At 51.4% G+C, this 20,782-nt stretch overlaps 2 protein-coding genes across 17 annotated transcripts in view; one reads left to right on the plus strand and one right to left on the minus strand.

The window, feature by feature from the left end:
* Positions 1-1,198: 1,198 nt before the first annotated feature.
* Positions 1,199-18,843, plus strand: DEXI (Dexi homolog). 3 transcript variants are annotated; one of them, XM_055242588.2, is made up of 4 exons: positions 1,961-2,107; positions 14,191-14,522; positions 15,606-15,748; positions 18,588-18,843. In XM_055242588.2, exons 1-4 carry the CDS (start codon positions 2,028-2,030, stop codon positions 18,648-18,650), a joined length of 618 nt encoding a protein of 205 aa, XP_055098563.1. In that variant the 5' UTR covers positions 1,961-2,027; the 3' UTR covers positions 18,651-18,843. The 3 variants fall into 3 exon arrangements, with proteins under 3 accessions (XP_055098566.1, XP_055098563.1, XP_055098565.1); XM_055242590.2 differs by having other exon boundaries at positions 1,963-2,107; positions 14,191-14,533; XM_055242591.2 differs by lacking the exons at positions 15,606-15,748; positions 18,588-18,843 and having other exon boundaries at positions 1,199-2,107; positions 14,191-14,858.
* Positions 5,599-20,782, minus strand: part of CIITA (class II major histocompatibility complex transactivator) — a 61,363-nt gene continuing 46,179 nt past the window's right edge. For 9 of the 14 annotated variants that reach the window (XM_063618174.1, XM_055242555.2, XM_063618173.1 and 6 more), the window contains 2 exons: positions 20,463-20,560; positions 16,329-19,921 (listed from right to left, as the gene is read on the minus strand). In XM_063618174.1, coding sequence (XP_063474244.1) covers positions 20,485-20,560 — 76 coding nt within the window. In that variant the 3' untranslated portion in view covers positions 16,329-19,921; positions 20,463-20,484. Of the gene's footprint in view, positions 7,044-16,328; positions 19,922-20,462; positions 20,561-20,782 lie in introns of those variants that run through there. The other 5 variants (XM_063618175.1, XM_063618170.1, XM_055242553.2 and 2 more) reach the window with 1 other exon arrangement.

The following is a 20,782-nucleotide window of genomic DNA, read 5'->3' on the forward strand; positions in this document are numbered from 1 at the left end:
TGATTCATTCAGTCACTTCTATATATCAACCTTATTAAAGGTCCACTGTGTCCCATTAACTCTGCTCAAGAAAGAATTGGGCCAGACGCCAATGTTCTCCCCAGTGCCTAGCACAAGGTTTGGCACATAGCAGGTGTTTAACAAATATTGGTAGAGTGCATGAATGAGTAAACGTTTGTTGCACCTTCAGCAGTTGGAGAAATGGATAATAAGAGTGGAGAGTTAATGGTTTGTCCTGTAATTCATATAGAGTGGGGCAAGACAAAGTCATGGAGCAATAAACAACAGGATCTGGCCTCCAAAGAAACACACCCAGGCTCAGAAATGCAGGATCCCTGGGCTCGCATTTTTCATCTGTAAAAAGTACGCACATACATACTACACTGCCTTGTATGCCTCCGATTAAGCAATGCATATAAAATACTCAGCTCAGCGTGGCCTAAGATTTAAAGGTTTCTTGAACTGCTTTGGAAGGCTCTTTGGGCGAGATCATGTTTTCCTGAAAGACATGCAATTGTTACCCAAGAGCAGGGGAACCAGTGGGTGGGAGAGACTCACTTTTCTGTGTACTTCACGGTGGTTTGATGTTTAGCCATGTGTATTATTGCTTTTAAACATGATTGGCAAAGTAAAAAGAAACAAAAAGCAACCTTATGGTTGAAGATCTGAACTACCTCGGAATCTCTTTATTCGGGTGTTCCTTAACTCTAGGATGCAGGTTCCCTAGTGGTCCGAGCTTCCAGCAGCCAGAGTTTGGAGAAGCGAAGGGGACACTGGTGGATCTCCACCGTGAAAATTGGCGCTTTGGGAATGTCCAAAATTTCCAGGGCAACCGTCCGTCGCCCCTCCCCTACCCCGCCTCCTTTTAAAGGAGAAACGGAGTCCCAAAGAGGCATGCAGCAAGGTGCAGCGGAAGCCCGGGTTTCCTTCGGCTTTTGCGGCCTTAGCATTATGTCTAGGTTTGAACTGTGTTCAGTCTCTTTTCTCTCCCCCTATTCGATACGCAGAGCGAATTCGATTTCAGATCTGAGGGCAGAACCGAACCAGGAAAGCAACTCAGACGCGAGCGCCCCGAGGGGCGGAGCGAGGCGGTACCCGCCCCCTGGCGGCCGGGTCCAATCAGCGCGGGCGTTGAGCCGGCCAATTAGCGCGTGCAGGGGGCGGCCTGCCAATGAGCTCGGGGCCCCTCGGGAGGCGGAGCTCCGAGCGCTACCGGGAGGCAGACGCGGCGGCCGCAGCCATGGGCGCTGGGCCTGCGGGGGCGCGGGGGGGGCGCGAGGACCTGCGGGGCCGGGCGGGAGAGACGGCTGCCGGGACCGGCCCTAGACACTGAGCCGCGGTGGGATCCCCGCCGGCTCTGCGAGGCCCTGCGAGCGCCAGGGAGGCGCCTCGAGGGAGCCGGGCAGTCGCCGGCCACTTCAGGAGGGCCCGACTCGCCGCCCGGGCGGTCGAGAGGGCCTTGGGGGCACTTCTAGGGGTGCGGTGACCCGTCCGGCGCATTTCGGGGGTCGGGGCGCGTTTGCAAGGGGACATCTGGAGCCCGGCCCTGCTTCTGTCGGGCTCCAGGGTACCCCTGGATGGCTGCGCTGTGCCCTTGCCGGCCGCCCGGGCGCCGCAGCGGCTGAGTTCGCCGGGGTCGCCGGGCCGCCGCCGCCCTTGCCACCCGCTGCATGCTCGGCGCCCGGGTCGCGGCCCACCTGGACGCACTGGGCCCCCTGGTCCCCTACGTGCCGCCGCCGCTGCTGCCCTCTATGTTCTTCGTGGGCCTGTTCTTCGTCAATGTGCTGATCCTGTACTACGCCTTCCTCATGGAGTACATTGTCCTCAACGTGGGCCTCGTCTTCCTGCCCGAGGACATGGACCAGGCGCTCGTGGACCTCGGCGTGCTCTCCGACCCCGGCTCTGGCCTTTACGATGCTGACTCGGAGCTCGACGTCTTTGATGGGTACTTGGAGTAGGGTATCGACTGCCGTTCCCCTCTTCCCTGCACTATCCGCAACCCACGTCCTGGAGCAGCCGCCCAGAGCATGCCGCCGCAGCTGGTTGGGGGCACCATCTGGACCGGGATGGTTCCCCAGGAGGAGACCCTCCCCTGCCTCCGAGGCCTGTAAGTGCCCTCTCTGAACAGGATGAGGGCGGGTTGAGGCGCTGGCAAGGGAGAGGGAGGCATCCCCAGGCCGGATACACACCCCTCCCTCAGGCTTCTCCTCCGTTCACCTCCTCCAGGTCTAACTGGATGGCAGGAATGGCCAGACTCCTCATAAGCCCTTCGTTTGGCTGGAAAGCTTCCCCCAGCAAAGGGGACAGTGGTGAAAAGGAAGGGGACCCCGAGACTAAGTTACATTTGGGGTAGCCCTGTGACTTACCCCCCAAAGCTTATGGAAAAAGCCTTCGCTCCCAAATCCATTTGAGGCAGAGCTGTCAGCTCCTCCCCCAGTCCTCATCCTGGCTTGATGATGACCTTGGCTTTTGGGGGATTCTTGCTCGTCCTAGAAGGATAAAGATTTAGGGGTGTCAGAAGACACAGGGAGCCAGGCACGAATCACCTTTGTACTGTGGCCCTTGGGGTGGCTGGGTGGGGATTAAGTGCAGGGGCTCCAGGCCAAGGCTGTGAGAGGAGGAATCCCAAGGAAAGAAGCCTGTACTTCCTTTTGGCCTTGGGTTTGCTGCTATTTTGGAGTCAGGTTTCAGGGTGCCCCAGCTCATCAGTTCTGCAGCTCAGAACTGCAGGGGATACCAGTTTTGTGGGCTCCCTTCACAGAACAGGCAGACAGGGAGCTGGTGCTAGGGCTCGCTTTGTCTGCAGTGTTTGCAAGCACTCAGGGGGCTCTTAGGTCCTCGGGAGAAGGGACCACAGGGTCATTGCACTGAGATGGTCAAGTCCTGTGTTTGGGGCTGTGACGAGGGAGCTTTGCATCCAGCATCCAGCCCACTGTGTATGTGAGAGGTGGGGAAATGAAGGTCCAGGAAGGAGTAAGAAAGACTTGGTCATAGTCACAAGGAACAGAGGCACCTGGACTCAATGAGAGAGAACACATGAGCCAGACAAGCTGTCAGGCAGCCACCAGGTCTGGTGAGGGTCACAGGGCAGGCAGGAATGCCTTGGCTCAGCCCCTGAGGCTGGACAGTACTGGAGTGTCACTGGGCACAGGGCCTAAGTGGCAATGAAGAGGGGATGCTGAGATATGGTGGGCAAGGGCTCCTTTAGGAAAAGGGACACTAATGCCATTCACCCCAAGCAGGCTGAGTCCACCCCTCTCCTGCATTACCTGGCTTTGCCAAGACAACCACAGGCAGAGGGTGTCTTAGTTCAGTCTGCTATAACAGAACACTATAGGCTGGGGGACTTAAACATTTATTTCTTACTGTTCTTATAAGGGCCCTAATCCCATCCATGAAGGCTCTGCCTTCATGACCTAATCACCTCCCTAAGGCCTCACCCCGCAATACCATCATTTGGGATCAGGGTTTCAACATATGAAGTTTGAGGAGACAGAAACATTGAGTCTGTTGCAGATGGTGGTACAGGATGGGGTAGGACCTACTGACAGCATAGCTGGGGGCAGAGGGCTCTCCTAATGGGTTCACAGTGAGATTTCTTTGAAGAAGCTTCAGTTGAGCTCAGTAAGATCTTAGCAAGAACCAAGTGCCAGGGGGAGTGTGTGCCAGGTGCTCTGCACACCTCCCCAGCCTGCCTGCCTGCCTGCCTGCCTGCCATCCATCCGTCCGTTCTTTTACAGAACAAATACTTGTTTGCTCAGTACAGTGCCGGGTGAGTGAACACGCTGAACAAGACAGACCCAGCCTTGGCCCTTTGGCACTTGGTGAGGAAGACTAGTAGGAACCCAAACAAGAGAATCAGAATTTTTTGGAACTATGAAGGCAGGCAAGAAGGACATGAGCTTCCCTGTTGTGTTCACTGCCATGTCCTCAGCACTTAAAACTGTGCCTGGCATCTAGTAGATGGTCTCTGTAGGTGTAGACATGGAGTGAAACAGAAGTGAAACGGTAGAATAGAGATGGTGGGCTGCTTTAGCTGAGGGGTCAGAGGAAGCCTCTCTAAGGAGATGATGCTTTTGAGCAGAGCCTTAATTTGATAGAAGGATCTGGAGAAAAGCAGTCCAGGCTGAGGAAACCAGTAGTGCCAAGACCTTCAGGTGAGAGAGAGTTGGTTTTTCCAGCAACCAAAAGGAGGCCCATGTGGCTGGAGAACAGCCCCAGGAGAGGTCAGTGAGGTGGGTGGGAGCCACACCATGGAGGACCTGGAAGGCCATACCAAGAGCAGCGGAAAGCCATTGGAAGGTTCTAGACAGGAGATGACACAATCCCATTCTCATTTTGCAAAAATGATTCTGGCAATTGTGGACAGAATGAGCTGAGGTGTAAGAGGGGAAGCAGGGCCACCACCTCGGATGCTGTTAGTTGTCCAGGCCAGAGGTGACAGAGGCTTGGTTGAGGGGAGTTTAGTGAAGATAGAGAAACATGAACAGACTGAGAACAACTCTTAAAAGTAGAACCTATGGAATCCATTCAAAATCTGTACTGAGCATTGATTCTATCGCAGTCCTGGGTCTAGGCCCTTTGCATATGCACTCACTCATTCAACAGACTTTGACTCTGCCTGCTCTTCTGCCAGGCCATGTGCTAAGGCCCTGCGATCCCAAGATAAATCCTTGTCTCCAAGCCAAGCATTTGACTTTGAAGCAGTGTAACTTGGTGAAGAACGTCTTATTTTATCTCTTTACCACATCAACAGAAACACTTCCCCTTCCAAATGAAAACATTGGCATATTCTGAACTAAAAACTGAATCCCAAATGCTTCGACATATTTTGCAGCAAACGCTGTTTAAGCAGAAACACCAGGAAGTATCTCTCAGGGACACCCTTGCAAAGCTCTCGGGATATCAGGCCCTGACCCTGGGGAGTGGGGAGGCCTGGAGAAGTGGTGGAAGCCATGCACAGCCTTCCCTCCTCCCCACCCTCAAATCCAAGCCAAGGAGGCCTTGCCCCCGAGTGCCGAGGAAGCTCAGAACCCCAGGGTATGAGAGGGGTGGCTAGAAGCAGGGAAGCCGCCAGGAAAGACCTCAAGATGATCTGACCGAGCCTCGTCTCCAGGCCCCTTTCCATAAGCAGGGGAACACCTGTAGTCAGTCCTGCGCTTTCTCAGCTGTTCTCGTGGTCACTTGTGTTCCCCACACGCCAATCCAGGAAACAGTCACTAAGGGTGTGGAGCATGTCACGCAGTGGGGCCCAGGATGAATCTCAAGATGAATAGGTGCACCCACTTTTGCTCCCTCTTTTTTTTTTCTCTTATGTGTGGACCCACGTAATTCAGTTCCTGAAACATTTGCTGAGCACCTACTTGAGGAGGCAGTATTAGGGTCATGGTTAAGAGCCAGGGCCCTGGGTTCACATCCCAGGGTAGCTGTGACCTTGGGCATGCTGCTTAACCTCCCTGTACTTTGGTTTCCTCTTCTAGAAGATGGAAATAATGAAAATCTCCTTTGTTGTGAGGATTAAGTGAGATATACATAAAGCACTTAGACCTCTTTGTATATAGTAAGAGGTGTATTAATATTAACCACTCATATTCATAGTCAGATACAATGGAAAGCGTGTTATACCCATGCCCTTGCGAATGTACAAACCTGCACCTATACTCGTGCGTGAATATTTATATCCCATGAGCAGAAGAGGATAGGCTGCCTGAGTGCCAGGGAGGTCCAGGTCTAGTAGCTGGGGGAGACTTCCACTCTGCCTTCCCAGCCCCAGGACCCTTAGGAGACCTTTCTTGATGCCCTGTGATTCCCAGGGCACCAGAACCCTGGAGAGCCAGCTCTGTGGTTTTCCTAGAGTGTTCACTGTTGCCCAGGAGCAGGGAATGGGGAATCGGGAGCTCCCTCCTTCCCAGAAGAAAGGGCCGCAGTGGCTGGCCTGGGAGCCAGGGAGAGTCCTCATGTCCCAGCAGTTCTGCTGCAGAGGCAGCTCAGTTGGATTATTCGTCCCGGTTCCTAATGAAAGTGAAAGCTGCTGGTACCTGCCAGCCCTCTCTTGGCACACAGCGAGCTGAGAATGCAGAGACTAGAGAACATTGCCACCAGAGTCGGCTGGTCCTGGTGCAGCTCAGATTTGGAGCTGAGGGTTATCAGACACATTGGTCTATCTTATTCCAGGATTTCCTAGGCTTCAGTTATCTCCCAGCTAGGAACCACAGCTGCTCCTTCCTAACCTGGTCCCTCCTTGCCAATTTGTGGCCTGTGCTATCAGCAGAACCCCAGTGCCGGACATATAGCTGCCCAGGTCAGAAACCCAAACCTTCCGCAGGGACACAGTCAGATTCGAGTTATAGGAGATCCCACAGCCAGGGGTCAGGGCGGATGCAGGAAACCAGGCCAGGAAGCTGTGGCTGTCATCTAAGCAAGAGACAGACAATGGTGACACAGGGAGGCAAGTACACCTCCAGGCCTGGCCACCTCTCCAGCTCTGCTCCTGACATGAGGCTCACCCAGAAGGTCCTTGGCCACAGGGTACATTGGTGCCAGCTGCGTCTTCAGACAGGAGAAAACCCCAGTATGTGTCTCCAGACAGTGAGATGTCAAGGGCCCCGCTCTCTTAGCCCTGAATTATACAAACTGGAGATTTCAGCCAAGAAACAGGCAGGGTCTGCCCCACTTACAGCTCATGTGTCTGTTTTGCTGAACTAAGAAAGTGAGGGCTCTTCTCAATTTGGATATTCATATTTCTGGTTTATCTGCTAGCTTTCCTCCCAGAACTTCTGAAAGCATACTCTGCTTTTGGGAAACCTAAGATCACAATAAAAGTGGCAGACCTCTTTATCCCCGTCTCACAAATAAACGGAGGCACAGAATGGGGAAGTGGAGACCGAGGGAACAAAGCCAAGTAAGACTGCCAGCCCGGTTCCCTGGCCACAGCACCGAGGGTTTGAGGGGTGCCTCCAGTGAGGGCTCCCCATCCCCGACCTTGGAACACCAGCTCCTAGTTTCCGCCAGGCCTGTTTCATACGGACTCTTGCAACTTTTTCCTGAATTAAAAACAAACAAAAACCTGTGTTATGAAATAATTTCACACTTACAGAAAAGTTGCAAGAGCACAAACAATGCCCACCCAAATTCGCCAGTTGCACCAATTAGCACTTTGCTCGTGTACACATGCATGCTTTTCCCTCTGTATATCCATGCCTGTGTATATGCACACACGTGTATATGTGTAATTTTCATAAGTATTTGAAAATGGGTTCATTATGCGCCTCTACTCCTAAATAATTCAGTGTTTATTTCCTTAGAACAAGGACAAATGTGCATAACCACAGTAGGGTTGTCAAAATCAGCAAATCTACTATTGATACAATATACAATCCTATGACCAATCTCATCTACAACTTTATTCAAATTTTATGGAGGCTGAGGTGGAAGGATCACTTGAGTTTGAAACCAGCCTGGGCAACATAGTGGGACCCCGTCTCTACAAAATGTAGGAAAAAAAAATAGCCAGGTGTGGTGGTACACGCCCATAATCCCAGTTACTCGGAAGGCTCAGGCAGGAGGATTGCTTGAGTCCGGGAGTTCAAGGCTGCAGCGAGTTATTATTGCACCACTGCACTCCAGCCCGGGCGACTGAGCAAGACCCTGTCTTAAAAAAAAAAAAAAAAAAAAAAAAAAAAAATTGTCCCACTAGTGTCCCTTAACAATAAAAAGGGGAGGGTTGAGGTCCAGGATGCAATCCCAGATCAGCTTTTGCATTAATCTCAAGCCTTCTTCAGTGTGGATCAGCTCCTCAGTCTGTCTTTATCTCTCGTGACATTGACATATTAGAAGAATACAAGGCTGGTGTTTTGTAAACTGTCTCTCAGTTTGGGTTTGTCTGATGGTTACACTTGAGATTAGATTCAGATGAGGCATTCTTGGCAGGAATATTGCAGAAGTGAGTGTGTGTCTTCAGTGCATCTTATCAAGAGGCACGTGCCGTCTGTCCCCTTTCTGGCGATGTTAACTTTGATCAGTTGGTGAAGGTGGTGTCTGCCAGGTCTCTCCACTGTCAAGTTACTATTATTCCCTTTATAATTTGCAGTTTAAGATGAAATGCACTAGTTTTAGTGCTTTGTTTGTAAAACTACTTTTTTATGTGAATTTATTTTTTAAAAAATGTCTGTGTCACTAAAAATAAAATCATCACTTGGCATGGATAAAAACACTAACTGCCAAAGTCATTAACTGTTGGCCAAATACCAAAGCCAGCTAAAGACACAGGGCCTTGGCCTGCTCTCTTTGTTACAAAGAGATTAACAACTGTCAGGTGATAAACATAAGATATACCAGCACTAAACTGAACTTTCTCCTCTAAATAATCATAAGGATTGACCAAAAACTGAAAAGCAAATCACTTGTTCACTATGTGTGATTCCTTGTTACTTAGGGTCACCTCCATGTACCCTCTAAAATTGTTGCTTACATGCTTTGCAGTTGGACATATTTTGGTTTAAATCCCAGCTCCACCAACACCTCAGACTTCATCTCCTAAGCCTCGGTTTCCTTCTCCGTAAAACAGGGATAATAGTAGTACCTGCCTAAGGGCTTGTGCAAATTGGATTGGGATAGTGAATGATGTATAGTCGGTGCTTGCTTAATGAATGATGTGGTCAATGTCAGTGGTGTGTCAGACCCTGAAGGGGCTCTAGCCCAGGAAGCCTTCCCCCTTTCCTTGGGTGCCCTTCCTCCTGAGGACTGGTTACCAAGGAGGGTGTGTCTGTGTGGGCAGCCTTTGAAGTAGCCCAAGGGCGGTGATAATTGGTACCCAGCAAGTCCCCAGGTGATGCTGGTGCCCTCACAGCTGCCATCCCAGGCCCCAAGCTTAGAGTGGCGGGGAACTCCCTCCAGGGTAAGGCTTCATTCCTGGGAGTCCTTCCTGGCAAGGGGCTTGGCTGGGTGGTTAAAAATAACTGCCTCTCCCACATCTCCATCACTTGCCCCAAGCATCACCCTGTGAAGTCGCCAAGGAGGGTTCCATTAGACAAGGGAGGAAACTGAGGCTTGCAGAAGTTGGATGACTCACCTCAGATACCTATCTATGAGGTGGCAGCATTGGGCTCCTGGCCACACTGTCCTGATGCTTCCCCCAGTGAGGTGGTCTGCTGGAGGCGTCCCAGGGTGGCAGTGAATACGCAGCAGCGGATCAGATCGGCTTTCAGGGCCCTGACACCCCCTGAGCACCTACTACTTTGCCCTTTTAACTGGCACCAGGCTCAGTTGTACAGGCCAAGGGTATCAAGCTAGACTTCCTGGTTCCATTTTCATTGTATTTTTAGCATTGCCTTCTGTGTATGACAAATTCTACTGCTTTGGGTGTTATATAGTGACATAAATGATATTATTAAAAAATTGGAATTTAAAAAGTACATTGGTTTAAAATACTAAGTAAATAATAGTCCAGGTGGTTCTTGGATGTGGCAGGACCTGGAGGATGGCACTGGGCAAGTGCTGCCCTTCCAGAGGCCTCAGGGAGTCTTGGGTGTGACCGGCTGGAGGCAGGTGGTAGACCAGGCATCTTCAGGAAGCCTGCTGCTGATCGGCTTTGGCAGTCAACGTGCAAATCCGAAGCCAGGTTTGAGAAAGTGGTCATCATTTCTCTGTGACGTTGGCTTTTCTCAGGGACATGGACCTGTGCAGAGACAGGCAGCTTCTCCTTTGCCGTCTGTCTCCTTCCGGCCACCGGGAGACGGCCAGACCCCAGCCATGCCTTCATTCTGAGATAAGGTAGAGACCCTCCTGCCACATAGCCTGTCACCAGCGTGGAGCATCAGAATGGCTGTGTGAGTAGGGGAGGGTGACATCTGTCTTTAGCCACTTTAATTGATTGTTTGGTACATGGAGAAAGGAATGAGCAGTGGGTTTCTAGAAGGCAAGGTCTTTGAAGGAGGAAAAGTGGTGTTGCTTTCAGAAGGCCCCCAGCCTTGAGAAGGTTCCCTGCCAGTATTGGTTTCTACCTGGGAACAGGTGGGGCTAAGGAGGGAAGGAACCACCATATACTGATGCCTCATGTGTGCTGGGTATTGTCAGGCACTCCAGGAACACAAACAGCCCAATGCGGTGGGCATTGTCCTCTTTTCCAGATGAGGAAACTGGCCCAGAGAGGGTGGGTGACTCGTCTGAGGTCACACAGCCAGGAAGGGACAGAACCACAATCAGCGCAGACAGGCTAAATCCAGATCTCACACCGTTTGCCCAGAGGAGCAGGACAGTGGGCAGCTGAACTCCAGGAAAGAATCCCCTTCTACCACTTTCAGAGCCTCACCCACCAGTGCCTGTAAAACGCCAGGGCCATCTTCTTACTTAAGCCACATCCTGACCCAGGCAGCTTCTCTGCAGAGTTATTGAGCTAAGACATTGCTTCACGAAGGGGATCTAGTACCCAACTGTCATTTTGACTACAGAGACCAGCCAGCCAGCCGCGTCCTCTGTCCAGCTCTGGGGAATGGCTGGAATGAAAGGTTACAGTTTCAGAAAGGGGGAAAAAAATCTAGTGGCTGATAACTTGTCTGCTGTGCTCTAATGATGTCAGAAGGTTGGATAACCTGCTGCCCTGGGTTCTATAAGCTGCAGCTCTGGGTGCTTTTCAGCCTGGGGTTCTTGATGCCTTAGAGCAAACTTGTTCAATCCGTGGTGCGGCCTGTAGGCTGCATACGGCTCAGGATGGCTTTGACTGTGGCCCAACACAGATTCATAAACTTTCTTAAAACGTTATGAGATTTTAGCCTGGCCAACATGGTGAAACCCCATCTCTACTAAAAATACATAAATTAGCCAGGCATGGTGGCATGCGCCTGTAGTCCCAGCTACTCAGGAGTTTGAGGCACGAGAATTGCTTGAACCTGGAACTGCAACGAGCCAAGATCATGCCACTGCACTCCAGCCTGGGTGACAAAGCAAGACCCTGTCTCAAAAAAAAAGAAAAAAAGAAAGAATTTTTTTTTGGTTGATTTGTGGGGTTTTTTTTGTTTGTTTTTTTTTTTTGTTTGTTTTGCGATTTTTTTAAAAATTTTTATTTATTTTTTTTTAGCTCATGAGCTATCATTAGTGTATTTTATATGAGGCCCAAGACAGTTCTTCCACTGTGGCCCAGGGAAGCCAAAAGATTGGATACCCCTGTCTTAGAGAAAAGGGATGAACCTGCAGTGCCGAGTGGTTTCAGCTTTGGGGTCAGGCCACGGGGGTTCAAATCCTGGCTCTGCCATTAATGAGCTGTGTGGCCTTGCACAGCTTGCTTAACCTCTCTGAGCTCCATGTGAAATGCAGGGATGATGGTCCTACTTGGCCCTACTTCCTAGAATTGTTTTTGAGGAATAAGTGAGTAAAGACATGAGTTAGAGTAGTACAAAGTGAACACAAAGTAAATGCTTCACAAATGTCAAGTGTCACAATTTTCATTTAGGGTTTGCCAAGGCTGCCATTGCAAGACACAGGAGCGACGGAGTTGATCTCTAATAGTCAAAGTGGGTGACAGATGAGAATTGAACCGTGTCCCACAACATCCTCCAGCCCTACATGTGGAAGCCTGGGGTCACATCCCTGTCCTTGACTCACTGTGTGACTTCAGGCAGAGGTCACCACCCTCTCTGGGCCCTTTCATTCTCTGCTATGGCATGAGTGGGACCAGCTTGGATCAAAGTCCTCAAACCTCATACAACACTGTCAGCAGCTTTTCCTGTATCTGCCTGTTACCTGAACTATTAACAGTTTTCTTTAAATTGGCTCCTTTTAAAGTGAAATGTTTTGAAAAGAGAAACTTTTGTGTTTTTTTGAGACAGAGTCTCACTCTGTCACCTAGGCTATACTGCAGTGGCACGATCTCTGCTCACTGTAACCTCTGCCTCCCTAGCTCAAGCAATTATCCTGCCTCAGCCTCCCGAGTAGCTGGGACTACAGGCACCTGCCACCATGCCTGGCTAATTTTGTATTTTTGTTTGTTTGTTTTTAGTAGAGATGGGGTTTCGCCATGTTGGCCAGGCTAGTCTCGACCTCAATTCGCCATGTTGGCCAGGCTGGTCTCAAGCTCCTGACCTCAATTCGCCATGTTGGCCAGGCTGGCCTCAAACTCCTGACCTCAAGTGATCCACCCACCTTAGCCTCCCAAAGTGTTGGGGTTACAGGCATGAGCCACTTTGAAAAGAAAAACTATATTACTACCAGAAATGGAAACTTGGCATCACTTGCTATAAATTGAAGGTAACCCTACAGATAAACACAATGAAAACAGGAGTGTTAGTAAATTACACGTGTAGCCCATTCAGACTGGAGATCTGCACACAAGAGGGCAGCTACAGCCAGACTAGCGCCTGGCTGGGACTGTCGGGGAGGCAGTTTGTGGTCACGGGATTGGGAGAGGAGTGAGGTCCTCACCGAGTGATTCCATCTGCTCTTTTTTTTTGAGACAGGGTCTCTGTCACCCAGGCTGGGTGCAGGGGCACAGTCATAGTTTACTGCAGCCTTGAACTGCTGGGCTCACGCAATTCTCCTGCCTCAGCCTTCCAAGTAGCTGAGACTACACCGTGCCTGGCTAATTTTCAAATTTTTTATAGAGACAGAGTCTCACTGTGTTGCCCAGGCTGGTCTCAAACTGCTGGCCTCAAGTGATCCTCCCACCCCGGCCTCCCAGAGTGCTGGGATTACAAGCATGAACCACTCTATCCAGCTGATTCCATGTTCTCTAACATCCCATCCACACAAACCTGAGATGGGCTCAAGGATGACCACAGGCCTTGGAGATCTCTGCAGTGAGCATCTGTGCGGCTGAATCTGAGTAAAGGATTCTGCTTCAGGCTGCTGGCCAGCAGGTGCCTCAGAAGCAGCCTGGTGGAGGGCAGCTATGGGGGACATTAGCTCTGAATGCACTTACAGCCTGGGCACCAAGCAGGCTCTGGAGGCAGAGAAAGGCCTCAGCAAAGAAGAGCAGGTCGACCTGCAAGGAAGAGTGGGTGGAGGGAATGGGGCAAGGCACCCACAGCCTCTGCTAAAGTCTCATGGCACTTAGCAGGGTCCTCAGCCTCTGCTAAGAGCTCAGGAAATGGTAGCTGCTCTCATTCATACCATTTCCATCGTTATTACCAAGCCAGTGCCAGCTTGGCCTCTCATAGCTGTGCATCTTTAGGCAGGTTACTTGGCTTCTGTGAACCTCAATTTCTTATCCTATAAAATGATAAGAACCTCAGTTTCTTATCCTAAATGATTCATGGGTCTCAATGGAAACAGTTCTGCCCCCTTAGGTCGACCTTGGAAATATGGTAGGAGGGCATTTTTAGTTGTTCCAGTGGCCAGGGGTGCTACTGGCATTTAGTGGCCTGGAGCCAGGGATGCTACTAAATACTCAGTGCCCAGAACAGCCACCCCACATCCAAGAATTGTCCTACCCCAAATATCAATAGCACCCTGTCAAACAACAATACATGTCACATGTTTAACATACAAGTTCTGCGAGATGTTCAGTGAAGTTTGCGAAAGGGATAGTGAGCTGGCAGATGAGGCTTGGAATCAGAGCAGGGCTTGAGGGGGCTACAGAGGGGTTGGGCATGGGAACAAGAGGTGCTGCAGAGACACTGGCACCCAGCTAGGCACACAGAGAAGGCAGTGGGAAACGGGGATGTGCCAGGGGGCCAGGCCATGGAGATGATGCTGCATCCTGGGAGAAAGAGCCAAGTGGGGCTGCTGAGTAACTTGGCTGTGGCTAGTGCCTTCCTGTAGGTTGCAAAGCATTTTTCCGGGCAAGGTGGGAGGTGTTGCCAAGCCCTGCCCACTACCCAGCACTGGCTTAGCTGGCCCAGAGCTGCAAGTCAGCCCTCAGACCCTGGGTGACTCCCGAGCAGGCTGCACCAGCATCCCCCTCCTCCCTCCCAAAAAACAGGACAGTCCTTCCTCTCCCGTGTGACATTGTGCTGGTTCTCCAGCCCAGGGTCTCTGGGAAATTAGGCAAATTCATTAAAAAGAGTTTTATATTTGCAGAAAGACATTTTCAGCCTGAGTCTGGGCCTGCCAGTGGTTCCCTAAATTCAAGGCATGGAGGAAGACTTCCCTACCCCACCCCAAGTCTCCTGAGCCTGGTGGATTGGTCCCTGTCCCCAGCCAACCTGGTGGCAGGGTGGGGCTTCCATGCTAGTAACCCCCCTTTTTCCTTCTTGTTAGGCCTGCTCCCCTCAAAAGCTTCGTGCCAACAAAGAGGTTCCTGTTTGGACCCAGGAGAGTGGAAGAGAGATTGGGACTGAGTGCTGAGGTTGAGAAGGCACCTGCTCCCACAGAAGGGGGAAGGCAAGGGGGGTCCCAAAACCTCATCTGCCTGCAGCGTCACACCGATGGCCTGGCCTTGGCTTCTGATTATTTGCAACTGCGATGGATGTTTACAGGAACCCAGCCAGAGTTTGCCTCCCTGCACTTCATCCCAGAGCGCACCTGCTTCCCCCACTTCACCTTTGGAGAGGACACTTCAAACTGCGGACACACGCAAAAGCGACTCCCAGGTCCGTTCGATGTGAGTTGAGCCTTCAGGCCAGCTGGGTTTAGCCCAAGGCTGGTCTTAGATGCAGCGCCTGTTTCAGGGAGTGACTCAGAAGAAAAAGAAGCTGAGGAAGCTGTTGGGGGGCTGAGGGTGGGATTCTGGCTTCTTCATTTCAGGTTACTCATTCTTCAGCAAGTTGGCAAAACAGACATCATGCTGGTGAGTGCCACGTTACTCCCCTGGCTGGAAATGCTTTTCTGAAAGTATGAGTGTTGTGCCTACTTAATTCTGATAAACCTGTTTAAGCAATACTTAGGAGGCTGACTTCTTTGGATTAAAAAAATGTATGCAACTCCAACCCCTGGGGCCCTGCCTTTTTTTTTTAACTTTGAGATTCGGGAAAGGAGTTCTAGGCAGAACCTTGTGGCTGACAAACAGCAGAAGATCAGGGCCTCCCAAGTTGGAGATCCAGTGGGGTTCAGAGAGTCTGCCCCAGTCAGGCTGGCGTGAAAATCCCAGGCTGGCCCTCTGCCCCACTCCACAAGCCAGGGACAGCATTTGGGGTGTGGTGGGAAAAGCCTGAAGGCCAAGCTGGAAACCAGGCCTGAATCCCATAGAAGTGGGCCTGGGTATCCCCTGTGCCAGGCACATGGTAGACCTTCATTAAAGATGGGGGGAAGGGCTTGGCACGGTGGCTCATACCTGTAATCCCAGCACTTTGGGAGGCCGAGGCAGGCAGATCACTTGAGGTCAGGAGTTCGAGACCAGCCTGGCCACCATGGTGAAACCCTGTCTCTACTAAAAATACAAAAAAATTAGCCAGGCGTAGTGGCGCACACCTATAGTCCCAGCTACTTAGGAGGCTGAGGCAGGAGAATTGCTTGAACCCAGGGAGGCAGAGGTTGCAGTGAGTTGAGATCACGCCACTGCACTCTAGCCTGGGCAACAGAGCAAGAGAAGGATTAAATGAGTGGAATTGGGTCAGCTTGCAGTTTCGTGGAATACTAGCAGTAATTCTCTCCAGTTTGCAGAGCACTTGATTTCAAAGCATCTTCACATACACACCAAGTGAAGCAGAGTACAAATGATTGACCCCTTTCCACAGGCAAGGAGACTGAGGTGTGGGAGAGTACGGGCGGCAGAACGCTGGGAGGAGACAGTTGTAGCACCACTTGCCCTCATGTGATGCTAAAGAAAGAAAAACTACAAAATCTGAAAAGAAGACATTTGAGATGCCCAAGGAAAAAGGTGAGCATGAGGAGGGAGATGTTTGCATGCAGAGAGAGGCCTGAGAGGAAAAGTGACCATTTGGAAGGTGTGCGGACTTAAATCCACTGGACGTGGAATTGCACCATCATGCCCTGGTTCCTCCGAGCAGCGCTTTACCACCTGACAAATGGGGTTCAGGGGCACTTCCGGCACACTGTGCCTGTGCCTGCAGAGAGATCCTCCAAAGAAGTCAGAAATCCATTCCTTTATAGGAGTGTGACTGTAAGTATCACTTAGATCTGTGACACGGGGACAGTAATTTATCCACATCTTATGATGACTGTGTGTTAACTACAAAAGGGTGCCCCTCTGGGTTAAAAGGCTCCACACCAGGACTCCCAGCTTGGCAAGCAGAACCCAGACTGGTTTGCAGCCCCCATGTTTCCCCTTGTCCAGGTGCCTTTGTGCAGTGTACAGACTGGCCAACCTTACCTGGCAGCCCTGTCCAAAGAGTTTTTTTAATTTGCTAAAATATAAGACTCACCAGGGCAGGAACATCTCATTCATGACTGTGCACTCAGTACGTATTTGTAGAATGAATGAAACAGTTAGGTGAGGATTATTTGTTCATTTTATGTTTATTGAGCACCTATTATACACAGGCGCCTTGCTGGGTACAGAGGGCACAGCAGTGTACAAAGCAAGATGTTTCCCGCCCTCCTGGAGCTCATGTCCTAGGACAAGAGCAGACTGCATAAATAAGTGAAAAAGATAAACCAGTGAGGGGGTTGGAGAGTGGGGCAAGACCTGAAGGATGAGAAATCGGCCACATGGAGAACTGGGAGGAACATTCCAGCCAGAGGCAAGAATGAAACACAGATATATGTAATAATGACAGCCAACATGTTACTGAGCTCTAATTCTCAACATATTATCTCACCACACCTTCACATAATCCTATAAAGAAGGTGCTGTGGTTATGCCCATTGTACAAATGAGGAGACTGAGGCACAGAGAACTAGCTTGCGTAAGTAAGTGGTAAGGTGGGCGTTGAGCTCAGGCAACATTGTTCTAGAGTCTCTGCCACTTGCCCCTAGACTCTTATCCCTCTTGAGTAGGAGTTTAGCACAGTGTCTGGCACACAGTCATCACTTGTTGAGCTAATACTTTCTGAGCGCTTTGAATTTCCCTTGCACCGTGATAAGGGCCTTGCATGTGTCAGCTCATTAAATAAACAGTAGTGGCCAGGTGTGGTGGCTCACACCTGTAATCCCAGCACTTTGGGAGGCCAAGGCAGACAGATTACCTGAGGTCAGGAGTTTGAGATCAGCCTGGCCAACATGGTGAAACTCCATCTCTACTAAAAATACAAAAATTAGCCAAGCGTGCTGGTGCATGCCTGTAATCCCAGCTACTTGGGAGGCTGAGGTGGGAGAATTGCTTGAACCCAGGAGGCAGGGGTTGCAGTGAGCCAAGATCATGCCACTGCACTCCAGCGTGGGCAACAAGAGTGAAAACTCTGTCTCAAAAAAATAAAATAAACAGTAGCTATAATTAACAGATCATTACTGTGAATAACTGCAGGCTCTGACCTCATTTCATCATCAAACAGACCAAAAGCAGTGGGTCAGACCAAAAACCTGGCACATGGCACAGTGGATGATTAGAGCACACCTCAGTGCTCACTCCTGTAGCTGCACACACAGGAGGCCCATGGCCTCTGTAGAGTCTACAAGTGCAGGGATCCCTTGCAGGGTGACACCTGAGCTGTTTACAAGCTGAAACTGGATGGCAGAACCTGATACCCTTTGCAGCCAGTTCGAGGCAGGAGGTGCTTGCCTGTCTGCAAAGATCATCAGCCACGCAGCCGGGTCTGGATCCCTCAGACCCTCTTGACACCCAACTCTCACTTGCTGAGGGGAGGAGCAGAGCTTGGGAATCAGGCTGATCCTGTGGGCATTGGGGCCGGTGAGCTGGAGCGGAACAGGCAGCTCCCACTGCCACAAGGAGTAAGCTAAGCTGTCTTGAATTGGGGCTTCTGAGCAGACTATGCCCAAGTGAAAAGCAACAGTCATGCCGGCAGCTCGCTGGGTAGAAAGCGGAGCTGCCAAGTCCCTTTCGGGCTCACTGCAGCCAAGGCGGGACTCCATCTCCACTAAAAACCAGCTCACTCCCAGGACAGAGCTGTGTGTCAGAGGCAGGGGCAAACGTTCCCCTTGGTACAGCTTTTGGTGCTTCAACCTTTCTCATCCCCAAACAATGAATTTTCCACTGAATTATAGGAAGCCACAAAGAAAAGTCCTCTCAGAAAAGAGGACTTGAGCCAAGGTGGGCTCTGGTGTATGCGTATGTGTGTGTGTGTATGTGTGTGTACATGCACACACTTGCATGTGCACATGTGGTGAAAGGAGGGTGGGTAGGAGAGTAGCAATCCTTGTCACACTGGCCAACAAAATATGGCAGAAGTGGGCTGGGTGTGGTGGTTCACACCTATAATCCTAGCACTTTGGGAGGCTGAGGCAGAAAAATCACTTGAGGCCAGGAGTTCAAGACCTGCCTGGGCAACATAGTGAGACCCTGGCTCTACAAAAATAAAACTAAAGATTAGCTGGGCTTGGTGACTCACACCGGTAGTCCCAGCTATTTGGGAGGCTGAGGTGGGAGGATCACTTGAGCCCAGGAGGTTGAGGCTGCAATGAGCCGTGATCATACCACTGCATTCCAGACTGGGCGACAGAACGAGACCCTGCCTCTTAAAATATATATATATATGGCAGAAGTAATACTGTGTGACTTCTAAGGCTAGGTTATGAAAAGTGGTCTCTATCCCCTCCTCTCTCTCTTTTTCTCTCTCTTTTTGGGACACCGTCCAACCTAGCCACCATGCTATGAGGAAGCCCAACTAGCCCACATGGAGGCGTCCCAGCCAACTATTCCTTAGTGGAACCGAGGCCCCCAGCCAACAGCCAGCATTGCCTGCCAGACATACAGGAGAACGAGTCTTCAGGTGACCCCAGCCCAACCCTCAAGCTGCACCACCTGACACAGAGTAGGACAGAAGGAGCTGTCCCTGCTGAGCCCTGCTCAAATGACAGATACGTGAGCAGAATAAATGTGTGTGTTGTTTTAAGCCACTATGATTTGGGGTGGCTTGTTACGTATTAGATAACCAGAGCAGTGGGTACCCCAAAATGGTAACAGGGTATGAACTCAAACCCTGGACCTGCCTGTGACATTAAAGAGACATTTATAATGTAGTGGAAAAAAGACACAGGAAATGAAGCTGTGCTTCCAATCTGTTCCCCTCTCAGCGCCCCATTAGTGTCCCATTAGCTGTTTCCCTGCTAAGGGCCAGTGCATCTGGCCTAGCTTTGGCCTTGGCCAACAAAGTCAGTGCATTGAGTCCCACAGACAAAAGCAGCTGCCACAGAAGCCCAGCCTGTGGTAATCTGGGGAATTAGCAGGCTGGGGGTTGCCCATCAGTGTCTTCTGAGTGCCCGGTGTGCCCTGTCAAGGTGTCTGGTCGGAGAGCATGGTGGAGAAGTACTTTCTCTGTGGCCGGGTGCAGTGGCTCATGCCTGTAATCCCACCACTTTGGGAGGCTGAGGTGGGCGGATCACCTGAGTTCAAGAGTTTGAGACCAGCCTGGCCAACATGGCAAAACCCTGTCTCTACTAAAAATAAAAAAATTAGCCAGACGTGATGGTGGGTGCCTGTAGTCCCAGCTACTCAGGAGGCTGAAGCAGGAGAATCGCTTGAACCCAAGAGGCGGAGGTTGCAGTGAGCCCAGATCGCACCACTGCACTCCAGCCTGGGCAACAGTGAGACTCTGTCTAAAAATTAAAAAAAAGAAGTACTTTCTCCCCAGGGTGGCAGGGGCCTGGGCAGGCAGAATGGGGCTGCCTCTGTCACTCCCTCTGGCCTGGCCGTGGCTGTCCACAATGTCCTTCAGGGAAGGCCTCAGGGCTCCTGGGTGGACCACAGCTGCCACGAGGCATCCATCCAACTGGGCGCTAAAGGAGCCTGGAGCCGGGCCTGTGCCTGACAGCAGAGCAAGACGTGGTTCATTCCACAACCAGGCAGGGGCCAACCCTGAACCAGGAGGGGCTGGGTGCCAGGATGCTGAGGCTCATGGGATACAGCCTGGAGAAGAGCTGTGTCCACAAGCACCCAGTTCAAGGTCCAGCGTGGTTAGTGTCCTCAGAGAACGTGCTGTAGGGGGAGGAGCCAGGAGAGGGGGTTTAGCCAGGACACTCTGGGAGGGGCAGCTTGATACCTGGGAAGGGTGCTATCAAGATGGGGGGATGGGAGGGGCAGTGGGATTGCAGCACAGTGGGGGGAGCACAGGGCGGGGGGACAGCGATCTTCATAGTGAGGGGCAGGAGACTTGTCAAGCAAGTTCATTTGAGACAAACCCGGAGCATCAGGGCAGCCACCAAGCCGAAACAGCAGCTGGGAAGGCTTGGAGTCCCCAAAGGAAGCTCTTCCAAGTACTGAGGCTGTGGGATGTGGATGGCCAACTTTCCTGTCCCCTGGTCTCTAAGCCTGACCACAGTGACCACGCTCGCAAAGCCTGGAGGACAGCTCCCCCGAGCCCAGGGTGGAGATGGGGAGATGTCTCTGATGACGCATGCGTCCAAGGGTGGTGGCCCAGCCCCACCTGTGTCCCGCCCACATTTTAAGAATGCCACCTTCACAAGGACACTGCCCCTAACCCACTGCGGCTCTGCCCTCCCAAGCCCACCCTGGTTACCCTGTCCAGAGCACAGCTGGGGTCATCTCAGGCTGATCCGTGAATCCTGCTGTTGCAGGTGTTCCTGGACACTGAATGGGATGGTGGGCGTCCACATCCTGCGAGGGGGGATGGGACACAGAGCCAGGTTAGGGGAGAGAGGGCGGCCTGGGGCCCCAATGACAGCTGCTCCCAAATCCCTCCTTCCACCCAGCCTAGAACCTTGGGGACTTTTCCCCTGGCAAGATACCAACCGGTGTGGGTCATGGAGAAAAGGAGAAGCCTAGGAGGCCCGAGATTCCTTTATGGTTCTGCAGCTGACTTGCTGTGTGACCCCAGAA

This window comes from Symphalangus syndactylus, chromosome 14 (genome assembly GCF_028878055.3).
Source record: "Symphalangus syndactylus isolate Jambi chromosome 14, NHGRI_mSymSyn1-v2.1_pri, whole genome shotgun sequence".
In the NCBI taxonomy this organism is placed as follows: domain Eukaryota; kingdom Metazoa; phylum Chordata; class Mammalia; order Primates; family Hylobatidae; genus Symphalangus; species Symphalangus syndactylus.

Excerpts from the sequence above, each read along its gene's own strand:
- DEXI (XM_055242588.2), top strand. The coding sequence starts at position 2,028 with ATGCCGCCGCAGCTGGTTGGGGGCACCATCTGGACCGGGATGGTTCCC. Across the intron at positions 2,108-14,190 it reads CTCCCCTGCCTCCGAGGCCT|GCCTGCTCCCCTCAAAAGCT; the intron begins GTAAGTGCCCTC and ends CCTTCTTGTTAG. Across the intron at positions 14,523-15,605 it reads CACGCAAAAGCGACTCCCAG|GCAAGGAGACTGAGGTGTGG; the intron begins GTCCGTTCGATG and ends CCCTTTCCACAG.